This window comes from Lepidochelys kempii, chromosome 5 (genome assembly GCF_965140265.1).
Source record: "Lepidochelys kempii isolate rLepKem1 chromosome 5, rLepKem1.hap2, whole genome shotgun sequence".
Taxonomy (NCBI): domain Eukaryota; kingdom Metazoa; phylum Chordata; order Testudines; family Cheloniidae; genus Lepidochelys; species Lepidochelys kempii.
This window is the reverse complement of record NC_133260.1, coordinates 78,514,027-78,528,232: the sequence shown is the minus strand read 5'-3', so window position 1 is coordinate 78,528,232 and position 14,206 is coordinate 78,514,027. Positions and strand designations below refer to the sequence as shown.

The 14,206-nt window shown below is 38.6% G+C and overlaps 1 protein-coding gene across 3 annotated transcripts in view; it reads right to left on the bottom strand.

Moving 5' to 3' along the window:
* SNX24 (sorting nexin 24) overlaps positions 1–14,206 on the bottom strand; it is a 147,048-nt gene that overhangs the window by 126,108 nt on the left and 6,734 nt on the right. Inside the window, exon 1 of one of the 3 annotated variants that reach the window (XM_073344837.1) lies at positions 1,612–1,677. The exons of the other annotated variants lie outside the window; for them this stretch is intronic. Within the exon in view, the coding sequence (XP_073200938.1) occupies positions 1,612–1,662 (51 nt within the window). The 5' untranslated portion in view covers positions 1,663–1,677. Of the gene's footprint in view, positions 1–1,611; positions 1,678–14,206 lie in introns of those variants that run through there. 3 annotated transcript variants of the gene reach the window in all.

Sequence of the window (14,206 nt, the reverse complement as noted above, 5' to 3'; positions counted from 1 at the left end):
GAGTTCAAGGAATAGAGGAAATTCTTTGATGCTAGGCAAATTTGCTCCAAGCACTGCTCTCAGTTCCCAATGCAAAATTACTGAGAAAAAATAAAAGAATACTCATTTTCCAGGGAAAAGGAATCCATTAGCAAAAGGATTCTTGCAAAGAGCAAAAGAGGAAGCATCCATTCTCCTACATCGAGCTAGAGACACTGAAGAGATGGTTGGTGCAGCAAAAATTCCTGTAAAAGGAGCTTTCAGGTTTAAAAAAAGGGGGAAGGGGAAGTAATTCTCCACTCCATTTCCCCAGACTGAACATAACCCACGAGATATGAACTCTTCCCAGAAGAGTACAATCAATGCATGAGGAAGGTTTTGGTCTGTTCCCTACTCTCCCCTACTATTCAGCTTCCCATGGCTGGCTACTCTGCCTTCCTTCCAGAGTCAATCAGCCTGCCTTAGGGTGACCAGCTATCCCGATTTTATAGGGACAGTCCCAATATTCAAGGCTTTTTCTTATACAGGCGCCTATTACACCCCACCCCATCCCAATTTTTCACACTTGCTATCTGGTCACCCTAGCCTGCCTCCTTGACATCAGCTTTCCCTTGTCCTTCAGTCAGACTCAGACAGAGCTGTGGGCTCGAAGTCCTGAGAACCCAACAGGAGGAGAAGAGATGGTGAGAGTGGCAGCAATAGGAACAGCAGCAAGAGGAGGAACAGGGAGCCCAGCTCAATGTTTATGTGAAGCATAGGCTGAGTGCAGAGAGGAGGGAATACAACTACCATGTAGCAGACCTAATAGGCTGCAGGAAGGGATAGGGTTAATGAGGAAGAGAATTAACGAAGTGGGGAAGGAAAAAGAATTGTTGGCCTATGAGGGGAGGATTGTGTGGAGATAAACACTGGATTAGGGAGATGATGCAGTGGGACTCCCACTTTGGGTCTTTAAAACTTCCATAAAGTTTCCATACATACATTTCACGCAATTTTTTCGGTCTGCCAATGTAGCCAGGTCCGACATGCACATACACACTTTTCCCCCATACACTTATCAGGAGATTAAACTGGCTGAATTAATTGGTTCTTTTGCTGCTTCCTGTTATTCTGTCTCTGATGAAACAGATGTAGTATTATTACACACGATTTATAAGGGGATCTTCCATGCTGTGCCTCCCACCACTAGTTGACAGTATAACTTGGTACTCTGGTTTGGTATTAGGGAACAAGGAAGAACTTGTTTTATTTATGTATCTATTAACACACACTCTCAATACACGTCATACTATAACAACCTGCAGAGTAATTTAGGAAAAGTATACTATCCCTCAAAACATTCATGGAAATGCAATAGAAATGAAAGACATGGAATTCTCCCTGCACATCCTACCTCAAACTTAAAGACCAAACACTTCCTTCATCTTTTACTTTTATGTTACTGATCACTAATTCAGATCGCAATCCAAAATACTTCCCAGGGGCTTTATAATAGAGTACAGTATTCTAAATATATTCAGAGTAAATACTAAAGACAGGAAAATCCAACCTCATTTTAACATTCACTTAGATAAGGCAAGCTGCTAAACCCCTGTAGAGGGTGAGGCGGGTAAGGAATTAACAAAGACTCACGCAGACTTGCTTTGCTGCAGGGCAGCTCAGAGTTACTCTCCTGTCAGACATCCCCTAGGGAAAAGTCAGAAGAAATGGTCTGTGTCTGAGCACTCCTTGTGTGAATTCCACAGAGATACAATGAATATTAATAAAAACATTTTTAAAACCATCAGATAAAAATTAAAGTGTGTGTATGTACTCCACACTAATGTACAGCACGAAAACAGAAAAATGTTCTTTCCACAGGACTCAAAGAAATGTGTTTTGCTCTCCAGAGAAGTCCCTGTTAATCAATACTTGCATGTCCAAAACAACAGGAGTCAATGATCTGACAGTTTTTAGCAACAGATTACTGACACAGTTTTGAATGTTTCTTGGATGAAATCACTAACATCAGCACTTTTACGGTAATAAATTGGTGTCAGCAGAATTCTGGAGATCTATGCTGCAGACTCTAACATCATAGAAGTAATCAATTAAGGCAGTCAGTTGAAAAAAAATGATGCAAAGAGCAGAGTTGTCAATGGCAAAATAATTTCATTTTAGTGGTTTCAAAGATGAGCACAAAATATGCCATTTACTTATTTCATTAAGTGGCTGAATTGTTCTAAATAAGTTAAAAGATCCAATTTCTGGAACAATTTCCATAATTACTATATCCAGAATCTATTAAGTGATTAACTCCATATAATCTCTGCACTACAGTGGGTTAATGAAATCTCAGTTTTATGCGATGCAAATAGGGGGTATTGCAGCATAAAAAGTTACTGCAAGGGGAAGCCTGGTACTAATATGCTAGTGAATATATGGTTCACTCAAAAAATCCCAAACCTTTACATTGTTAATATTGACTTTAACAAAGATTTTTGCCTTACATTATGTACCAACATATACAGTTTCAGTCTTTGGAAATTTTTATTTTCTACATCTCAGACTTCAGCAGTTGTTCTGCTTGTGTGGCAAGAGACAATATCACTGATTCATTTTTACAGTTTGCAACTGAAGATGACAAACCATTAACAGAAAAAGGGTTCTTATTTACACATGAGCAAGACTTATGCAACAAAGTAATTGAAAATGCTGAGAAGAGTTACCAAAGCTGTCCATACCAGTTTTTAATAATACCACACAAAATAGCTTCCTTTTTTCTCCATACTCTTTTTGTTTGGCTATCACCAGCATGAGAGCCTCTACCATGTTACATGCCACAGAAAGTTACCTGACACAATCTACAGTGCATTCTTTGCCTTCCAAAAGCAAACCATCAGAATCTATTAAAATTACTTCATGCTGATAGCACCAGAGACATGACAAATCACAGGCCAAGAGTCAGATACCAAAGAATGTGTCTCAGGGCTTTAGGGCTAGGCCCATTTGCAAGCAAATGATATTGTGTGGAGCTGGCATGCTCAGTGCATGACAAACTGATGCAATTTCAGTACTGTCGGAGAAGCTGGGCGAGATTTCTCTGATGCTGGCTATGGTTAGTTTACAGAATTGTGCAGAGTTCCCAGATTTGAATCACTTGGGGCCCGAAAGGGCTTCACTTGACAAGCCACAAATAATTACACTACACTCTTTCCATTGTACTCTATTATTCTGTGCCTCTTATCTCTAGGCTTCAAACACTCGTGAACAAGCAAGGTCACTTCTATTTTGACCACAATGCAACAAAACATTGTTCTTTTGAGATATGATAAATAAAACACTGTCCTGCAGACTAAACATTTTTATCAGGTCCATTTCCACTTTTATAAGCAAAAACAACGCTGGGAGCTTGTTAGAAGAGTTGCGGTTGGAAATAACCATGCAGGAAAGTCCATGAGCTCTTCACTTAAGGGTGTGATACAGCTATCTACTTATTGTAAAAACTCATTTGAGAAATGGGCCATTAAGTTTTTAGCCCCTAAAAGATAATGGTTACATCTGTCATTACTTCCCCCCACCCCCCTTCAAATGAACAAGTTTTGGCAATTCAGTGTACAACTATCAGAAAATAGTTTTGAATCTGCTGCATGTTGTTGGTAGCCTTCTTAGGCTCAAGGTATTCTTCACAATCAAAGTCACTGTATATTTTATGAAGCATTATAAAATCTACTACTCCAACCTTGAAGCAGCTCAGGAGAGTGTTTTGCTCTGGTACATGTTATGTTGATCATTACCAAGTATTTAAAAAACTGGAAACCAATTAAATTAAAAATGTCATTTATTTGAATGGAAAAAGAAAGAGCATAAGAATAAGGGTAGCGCTTGCAGGTTTACCCATGTGACTAACTTACAGAAGATGAACGTTTGGTTTTGAGCTACACTGTATTAACTGACATCAAACTCAAAGGTTCCTGTCAAAATTCCTTACCCTCGATCAAGAAAACAGCAAGCTGCCTTTATTTGGTTCTACACATATTTAGCTCCAGCCCATCGGAAGAGGGAGACACAATTCCTTTAATAACACCTAATAAAAACCAAGGAAACTCAAGGAAGTAAATTTTTACCAATTAATAAAGAGACCTCACATGGCCATTCCTTTCTAGCAGTTAAAACTATATTTAGAATGTTATTAATGTTGAAATTAAGAACTTAACTTTACCATTAAATAATATTATCCCAAAATAAAGGGATAACAGAAATGGTAAGGGAAAATCTCTTTTAAAACACAGATTAACAATGATCAGAAGTATCCTCCATATTTATCTTCCATAAATACATATTATAGCAAGCTGGTACCAAGAGGAAAGAAAAAAATAGTTGTCTTACTACTATACAATATATTCCTCACATGTCCGAGTAATCCCAGGATGAAGACTGTTTTATCTTCTAAAATAAACAAACAACTATTACTCTGGAAATGGCCAGCCTTGTTTTACACACCTACATGGACCCACACACTTCACTCCAGCCCCTTTGAAGCTTGAAATATAATATTTCCATAATAAACTCTCCCAGCACACTTTGTATGGTGACCTACATAGAATTATGTGGACTTTGTAAATACATAACGTAAGAAAATGATCTAATTGTGGTCATGAAAGCATTCTGAAATAATATTGTAATTCAGTGTTCTGAAATAAGAAATTTGAAACAACTTCCACCATGAAACGACTGCCTTGTTAAGTCACAGGTGTTTATGCAACAGATAAATGTAAAAATGCACTATTAGGAATCATCCATTTCATGTATATTTAAAAGCCACAGAAGAACTATGTGATCAAAATAGGTAGCAACACATGAAAGCTTCTTTACGTACTGGAGGCTGTCATGTGAACACAAAACTGCTTCAAGAAATCTTCTGTCTGACACTTCAATAATGAAGTCAATTTAATGTTACCATAAAAATACGTGTTCCTCCAGAAATCTAAGTTCACAGTCCAGAGTTTACATAGGAATGATAAAATGTTTTTAAGATGCATCGATGATCAATGAAGAGAACAAGGCGGCTGAATTTAAAATAAACCAGGAATGTACATATAAACCAGCAAAGATTATTGAAGTGTCAGATCTTTTTATATTTTTAAAATTCTATTTTTAGTATCACTTGGTTTGGAATTCTTTTTGTTAAAAGGATATTTTTGACCTGACCATTTTTGGCTCTTGTTATTTAATCATAGCATATTAGGGCTTTTTCCTCACTCTTTTGAAAATTCTGCAGCTATACCTAATTTCTTCAACCACTGCTGTATCATTGAAATGCGCACTGAAACTCTTTTAAAGTTTTCCTTCCTGCTTACCCACAGGTAATTTGTCAAAACTGAGTGATATGACATCAGCAAATTTAAAAATATATATTCCAAAGAAGAAAAACTGCCTAGAACTTCCTATCTGTGCCACTTTTGTTTAGTTCTTTAGACTGGGCACCGGTGGCAAATGCAAAGCAGTAGAAAAACTAAGAAGTCATTTTAGTTTGCGATGTATGATGTTTGGAATGAGAGGCAATTAATTCATTTTGCTGGAAAACCTGGCTTTGCAGGAAGATTATTGAAAGTCTGGGCCATAGACATCAGTGATGTTTAAACAAAAATACTGAAAACCTGCATGGAAGATCTGACATAGACAAAGATTTGAGACCTCTAGAACTACTGAAGAATAGATCAAGAAAGAAGATGGGGATATTCGAATCCACAGGAATACTGCTGAGCCAGGAGAGACTTGGGAGAAGAAGTAAACATGAAAATATTTTGTCTGGATGCTTTGACACTCAAGCAAGAAGATAAATTGAGAGGAAAAATATTATGGGGGTTAGGGAAACATCTCATTCCTCTTTTCTGTTTAATTCCACAATAACTTGGCCTACAACATCCAAATTTACTTTACTTTGGTCTTTATGAGATGAGTTTGTTTACAACTTGTAAGCAACTGCAATATTTTTGGAAAACTGAATGACATTACAATACAGCTATTAATCCATTAACCTAAAATCTAAATAAAATTAACATGTCCATTCTTCTTCCCACCTCAAAGCATCAAGAAAGTCAAGTCAGATTGCAGCAATCACCATAGCTTGGCTTCAGGAGTGGCCAAGCATGCTTCTTCCAGCTCCTGGAGAGATTCTGATGTCAGAAAAAGGGGGGTGTGGGGGAGGGAGGAAAACAAACAAACAAACAAAAAAAAAACAACAGAGATCTGTGGAAGACCAGGAGTAAAGCCAGTCAGCTGAAATGCATCTGATCACATTTCATAAAAGCAGCTTCTCTGTAATCAATAAATACTCACTGCCACCCAATTGATTGTTTTACCACATAATCAAGATTCTTAATTTGTGCTTATATACAAGATGACGGGGAAAGCTTTAAATTTCATTATTCTCCAAACTGAATACACTGCAGTGTATGAATATTTTCTGCACAGGTTTAAAAACTGAATCCCTTTAAAGAGCGAATCAATTAGACTGAGACAAAAACAGAAAAAATAGAATAATTAATTTCATTAATCTTTACACAATTTTCATGCTACTTTGATGGGAGAAAAAAAATCATCTACAGTCAAGTTCCATACCATCTTCACCTCTACAATAAGCCAAAGCAAAGTATGTTAGGTCAGTCTCCTGATATAGCCGGAGCTACCACATGGGAAGTGATATTTACGAACATTAACCAATCGTCACAACTTCCATGGTGAGGAAGACAAGTATCAACCCCAGCAACAGATGATCATATTTTAAAAGCGATCTTTAGAACTCCTATGCCAAGGAAAAGGAGACTTATGTGATTCTCATCTAGAGGCCTCTGTCTTAAGTGGGACTTGTCGGTAGTACTGTTATACAAATAAATAATATTTGAAAACATACACTGTGTCTATGACAGAGTTCTGGTGTCACTTCTCATTCAGTACCTATTCCAAAGTAGACTAGTGATGACTATCGCATTGAAAGTCTTTTCCATTTACAAGTCTCGAGTGGTTAAAGTTGATTGAAATAGGAGGGGGAGTGCTCATTCCACCAGCAAATCGGGTTCAGTGCAGACTACTACAAAAAGTTCAAAGCTCAATTAACATCATCTGTTCTTAGGACTAATAAGCGGTCATAAATATAAAGGGAAGGGTAAACCCCTTTCAAAAATCCCTCCTGGCCAGGGGAAAGCTCCTCTCACCTGTAAAGGGTTAAGAAGCTAAAGGTAACCTTGCTGGCACCTGACCAAAATGACCAATGAGGAGACAAGATACTTTCAAAAGCTGGGAGGAAGGAGAGAAACAAAGGGTCTGTGGGTCTGTCTATATGCTGGTTTCTGCCGGGGACAGACCAGGAATGGAGTCTTAGAACTTTTAGTAAGTAATCTAGCTAGGTATGTGTTAGATTATGATTTCTTTAAATGGCTGAGAAAAGAATTGTGCTGAATAGAATAACTATTTCTGTCTGTGTATCTTTTTTGTAACTTAAGGTTTGCCTAGAGGGGTTCTCTATGTTTTTGAATCTAATTACCCTGTAAGCTATCTACCATCCCGATTTTACAGGGGGGATTTCTTTATTTCTATTTACTTCTATTTTTATTAAAAGTCTTCTTGTAAGAAAACTGAATGCTTTTTTCATTGTTCTCAGATCCAAGGGTTTGGGTCTGTAGTCACCTAGGCAAATTGGTGAGGCTTTTTACCAAACCTTGTCCAGGAAGTGGGGTGCAAGGTTTTGGGAAGTATTTTGGGGGGAAAGACGCGTCCAAACAGCTCTTCCCCAGTAACCAGTATTAGTTTGGTGGTGGTAGCGGCCAATCCAAGGACGACGGGTGGAATATTTTGTACCTTGGGGAAGTTTTGACCTAAGCTGGTAAAGATAAGCTTAGGAGGTTTTTCATGCAGGTCCCCACATCTGTACCCTAGAGTTCAGAGTGGGGGAGGAACCTTGACATAAGCTTAGCTGGCAAGCAGGACTCTGTTTTTTATGTCAGTCATAATTTTAAAAAAATGGATCATTTGTTTCTCTTCCGGTTGTATTTGTAAGGGTATGTCTACTCTAAAAAAAAACCCTACAGCAGCACAGCTGTGCCACTGTAGCACTTCAGTGTAGACACTACCTAAGCCCATGAGATGGGTTCTCCCTTGACACAGGTAAACCACCTCCCCAAGAGGCAGTAGCTAGGTCAATGGTAGAATTCTTCCATTGACCTAGCACCGTCTACATTGGGAGTTAGGTCAGCTTAACTATGCTGCTCAGGGGTATGGATTTTTAACACTTTTGAACAATGCAGTTAAGCAGACAATTTTCTAGTGTAGACCAGGCCTAAGACTGCTATTTTCTCAGTTCTTTTGGGGAAGTAAAGTCCTTAACTGGCTGTTTACTAGCATCTGTGTGAAGAAGCCAGTCATTTTATTCTTGTATTTCTACTTGATGTTGTGTGGACAAAACATGCTGACACAAGTATCTCAGTCTGAACACATTCTGCCAAAATAGTTTTTTGATGGCACCATGCCAACAGTACTTTTACCAGTTCATACTACAAATACAGACAAAGCCTGCAACACAACATGGATTTATGTATTTTTGCTGTCATGCACACTGAATAGCTCTATTGTTTAATTCTCTGAGCATATCATTTTTTCTCCAAAATACCAACAGCTATTTCTGAAGAATATTCCTCAGATTCTACAATTAACAATTGTGATCCATTGTCAGAACATCTGGAATTCAGGGCCTTCCAAACTGTGACTTTGCAGAGATGCTGGAACTAGGGGTGCTGCTGCACCCCTTGGCTTGAAGTGGTTTCCATTGTATACAGGGTTTACAGTTTGGTTCAATGGCTCTCAGCACCCTCACTGTAAAAATTGTTCCAGCACCACACTTGATACAGTTAGTCATAGTCTGCTGCTTGTGTATACCTGTTCTGAAATCTCCAAGAACTCACAGAAGTAATCAATTCACAGTGGTTTCCTAAACAAATTCAAACAGAACACCCTCCTAGCTTTTTCACTACAATTTCATGGCATTCCATCAGCTTTGTTTGTAAGCCTTTCACAAGTGATTACAGATATCCTAGTGAGCTAATGTCTATTATTTGAGCACTCATCCCAGGTCAGAAAAAAATCTCTCTTGGTCTTTAACTGATTGCTATGTATACATAGATAATATTTTCAAACAGATTTTGTATTGTTTTTGCTTTCATTTCCCCACGTTCAGTGATAGGGGTCTTTGGCAAATTTTCCATGGCATTCTTTAAGGTCCCTTGCCCAAATTAAAATGTTATCTATTCTATCTTTAACAGACTAGCTGATCATAATGATCCCTTTTGGCCTTAAAATCTACGAACAAACATGAGAGAAAACTGACTAAGCAGAAGAAAGAGTTTAACTAGCTATACTGAAACTGCTGCCAAGTATCCAAAGTAAAAAAAAAAAAGAGGAGGAAAGAGAGAAAATATTATTTTTGTATAAATACCCACACACACACACACACTTTCTGAAATCTCTTTCAGTCAGTCATCTTTGGTATAAACTGTCTCTAAGTCAGTTATATACAGATCAACTGATTCATATTGTCTTTAGAAATTAGAAATTAAACAATTGCGTTTCGTAAATAGTATTCTTCTGGCTTTACATTACTTTGACATTGATGTGCCAAATCCTGTTTATCTTCTTCCTCTTCCCAAATATAATGTACCTACAGTGCTGTTGAGACTGCCAGATGGAGAAATTGTACTCTATGACATTCAGATGCTTTCTTTGCAGCTGTGCCTATGAGAAAAAATGCCAACTGTTGTTTAAGATGGACTCCATATTTGTGTCATTTTCTTGAAAATCCAATGGAATTGTGCAAGTAACTTCTCCATTGCTGATTCACTATAACTTGTAACACAATGTCATATTTAGGGAGCTCTCAGAAGATAGGTTGGTGGAGAAGAAGTCCCAGCACTTATTAATTTAATGAACACTCAAGTCAGACTCAGTCTGCTCAGGCTTATGGCAATATTTTGTTCACACAGCTCAGAGGCTTAATACAAGTGTTAGAATGCTACTTTTACATAAACTAATTAGTATAATCACTCCCATAGAAATCATCTATGCTTACAAAACCACTAGAGCCTTCCATGTTTGAAAAAAATACAAAGGATACAATCATGTAAGCAAGTATTTGCTAGCTTGGCTTCTCTATAGTCAGTCTAAATGCAGAGGAATGTTCAGGTCTTTGCTTCTTTAATTCTCATTCAGTCTTTTAAATGAAGGAGTAAGAGTACAAATACACAATCTAAAGCATATTTATCACGGTAGTAGTTTCAAAAATGTTAGAGTAATGCTCAGCCAACTCATCAATAATTTTATAGGCAAGATAAAGGCTCCGGATTTCTTTTTCAACCATCACAATATTTGAAGGCATTATATATTCATATCTATCTTGTTTCCAGAAAATCTGTTACTTAAAAGGAATTTGGAGAATAGTGTTAAAAAAGTTAATTAAAAACACTGTAAGCATATATGTCAGCCAAACATGACCTCTCTGCTCTACAATGTGTTTAAATGGATGTCATCTTGACCTGCAACATACCAATGTAAAATTTTTTGGTCAATATAAATCAAATGAGCACTAATTTATTCAGCAGGTTTCCCAGTATCTGAATCAACATTAGAAATCTAACTAGTATTTGTTATTCTGTTATTGACAAAGGAAGCATATTTAAATGATAACAAGTACTCATGGGCGTCATTTTGAAGTTAAATTGTTCCCTAAGGATATCCTCAGCAAACATCTACATTTAAAGGTCATTCACTGCCAAATTATGAACAACTGTTGCATTTATTAGCACAGGCTCAATAGTTTGGAAGCTACAGTCATCAATTCAAACTGACAATGAAGTTTAATTGTCCTCTAGTATTAAATGAGGAACTCAGACATTTTCCATAAGTTTTTTCACCATCTGAGGTAGATTTTCAATTTACTGAAGTATTTTGGAAAGATGGCCCCCTGACAAAATTGGGACACATCAAAGCCATTGCTTAATTATAATTTTTTTGAGAATTGTTTTAAAAGATACATCAGAGAGAACAGGTCATATGTTTCAAGAACTAAATTTTAGTTTGTGGAGTTGGAAGGGGGGTGGATTCTCCCAGTATTCTTGTTGACAGATGTGAGGGGATTCTAAAATTATAGGTGCTGTATTATAGCCTCTGCCTTCATTTTCCTTTCCCAATCGCCTTACTTTCCCTGCATCAAGCTTTTCATCATCATTCCTGCAAGTTCTTCTTCATCCCTCCCTTCTCAGTTTCCTCTCCCAGACTGGGAAAGAGTGAAAAAGAGAGGAAGTTTCTAGCTTCTGTGGTGATTTAGTTCTGTCCCTGCCCTCCAAGGTTACTTTATGCCTCCGTAGCCAACTGGCACCACACAGATCATTGTCTACGTCTTCCTTCTATTGCTGACAGATTCAGAGAATAGTAGCAAAGGAAGGAGATGGAAACACTGAGCAGTAGCTGCTTGCAAAGGAGACAGAAAGCAGCCCTGAAGGCAGAAAACAGAGCTCACACAGCTAAGGTCAAGAGCTCTTCCCACCTCTCTCCTTCAATGAGAACAAACTGTGGAGGGATTAAGAAAAGAGGGATTGGAGTTATTCTCCGCAAATGCCAAAAGACAACCTCCCCTCTGAAAGAGGGGGAATTAGGAAGAAGGGGAAAGAGTGCAGTTTGCTGTGTGCTCTATCTATATTGTGAGCCGTATGGAGCTGCCGGAGGGTGGGTCTTACACTCCTCCCTTCCTCTCACTTCACATCAGTGATCAACCAATATCACTGTTCACTAGCATCTTTTCTGATGCCATCAAGACTGTCACCACCACTGCACTTCTCAAAAATTTTTTTCTCAATCTAGTTTCCTCACAGCAGCTAGAAATCTGCCCTTTCTCCACAGAACCTCCTCAAAAAGGTCTGGCCTGCCTTCCATGCCACACTAACCTCATGGTTCTCACACTAGTTTTCCTTTTTTCTGATCCACATTATAGCCTTCTTCTCCTTCGCCCAGGTGTTGAAGGTGACACTATTGGTCACATCTCTCTCAACTGCCTGACACAGTTCACTGGAGTTATGAGAATCCTTCTCTTTTGATTGGGCTCCTACCAATCCAAAAGTTATTGTTTACAGGGAAGGGGGAGAGTCTGGTAACGAGTAGTCCCATAACAAGAGATTTCACCGTTATGTTTTGTATCTTAGATTTTTAATGAAAAAATTAACACAGGAATTTACTTAAGACTGGCAACACAAGAGGAATAAAATAGAAGTAAAACTTCCAGCACCTTGTCTACTTTCACACTAATACACACAGTACATCCAGATCAGTTGCGGCATCAGCTGATAGCACAGCAAAGGAGATATTAATTTTGACATAATCTAGGCTTCTATCCCTTATTATATCTATCCAATCCCAAACTAACCAAACTTGTATTTTGCAACTGCAGCTGTTTTTAGTACCAGGAACACACTTATGAGGCATATTGGGATGGAGCAGGAGGATCCTGATTCTCAGGCTCTGATGGAAGAGCTGGCACAGTTTCCTCTTTCTTTTGCGGCCTGAAGATGTGGTTTAGTTTTGGATCCACCACCTGAGAAATAATTCTGTCCACTCCAGCTTCCAGCATCCCTGACTGAATCACACTTTGTCTCAGATCATTTCGTAACTGGTTTTTGTTCATTGTTGGGTTCCACTCCTGTTTGTCCAGATGGGTCCCCTTGAACATCTCCTTTCCAAACTTAACCTTGGTTGTGACACCCAAATCTCTATCCCTCTTCACTGTTTTAGCCCATTTCTCATTTTCCACCTGCTTCAACCTCATCAACTCCTGACTCTGCCATAACTTTTTCCAACTCAGCATATTCAGCTATCTTGTAACTGGTAAAAAGCCACTTCACCCCAAATTCCAGCATCTCCATCCCATTCAGTATCCCAAATTTCATATTGGTCCCTTTTATAACCTACAGATTCAATGTGACCCTTGATTCTCATGTAATAGAACCATAAAACCATAGGGTCAGATGGGACTGCAAGATTTAACCCCCTGCCAAAATGCAGGATTTGTTGTGTCTAAACCAAAAGGAGTACTTGTGGCACCTTAGAGACTAACCAGTTTATTTGAGCATGAGCTTTCGTGAGCTACAGCTCACTTCATCGGATGCATCCAGATGCCTATCCAGTCTCCTTTTGAAAACCTCCAGTGAAGGAGTTTCCACAACCTCCCTAGACAGTCTGTTCCATTATCCTACTGTTCTTAAAGTTCAGAAATTTCTCCTGAGATTTAACCTAAATCTATTATGCTGTAGTTTGAACCTACTGCCTCTTGTCCTGCCCTTTGTGGAGAGAGAGAACAACTTTTCTCCATCTTTTAATGACAGCCTTTCAAGTATTTGAAGACCGTGGGCACATCTACCCGTCCTCCCTTCTTCCCCCCCACCCCCCCGCACCTCCTCTTTTCCAAATTCAACATACCAGTTCCTTCAGCCTTTGCTCATATGGTTTGCATTCCATCCCTCTGATCATCTTTGTCATTCACTTCTGGATCCTTTCCAGTCTCTCTACATCCTTTCTATACATTGGTGGCCAAAACTAGACACAGTACTCCAGCTGAGGCCTAACCCGCCCTGAGTAGAGTCTTCCCATGACTTGCATGCTATGCCTTTGTTAAGGCTACCTAAAATTGCATTTGCCTTCTTTTTTTTTTTTTTTTTTGCAATAAGATCCAAAAGAATGGAAGTAGACATGACTTGGACACTGACACTTTTATATTCAGCAGTTCAGCAAACTGTGGCTTCCTGGATCAATGATCCTATTCATGTTGCTTGACTTTTAAATAAACTTCTGTAGTAACTGATTATCACCTGTCATTGCAGAAAGTGAAATTGTTTCCTATGGGACAGCCCTCTTCTTCAGGATCCATTATTCTGTCTATTAAAGAAAAGCACTTTCTGTTGCACCTTGTAGCCATGATATCTATCACTGTCTACTAACCTATAAGATTTCCAGACAATTCTGCCGCTCCCCATTGTCACACCGACCATTACTTAGCCATTGGCCCCATTCCTGAAGCTTCCAGCTATACATGGCTATATACCAGGGTCATGTAGTCATATCAGCAGGAAAATCTCTCATACTGTGAAGCTTTAGGGAGACTCATCCATTCTGGACCACTCTTTGATGAACCGTGGATAAAGAATTGGCTCCA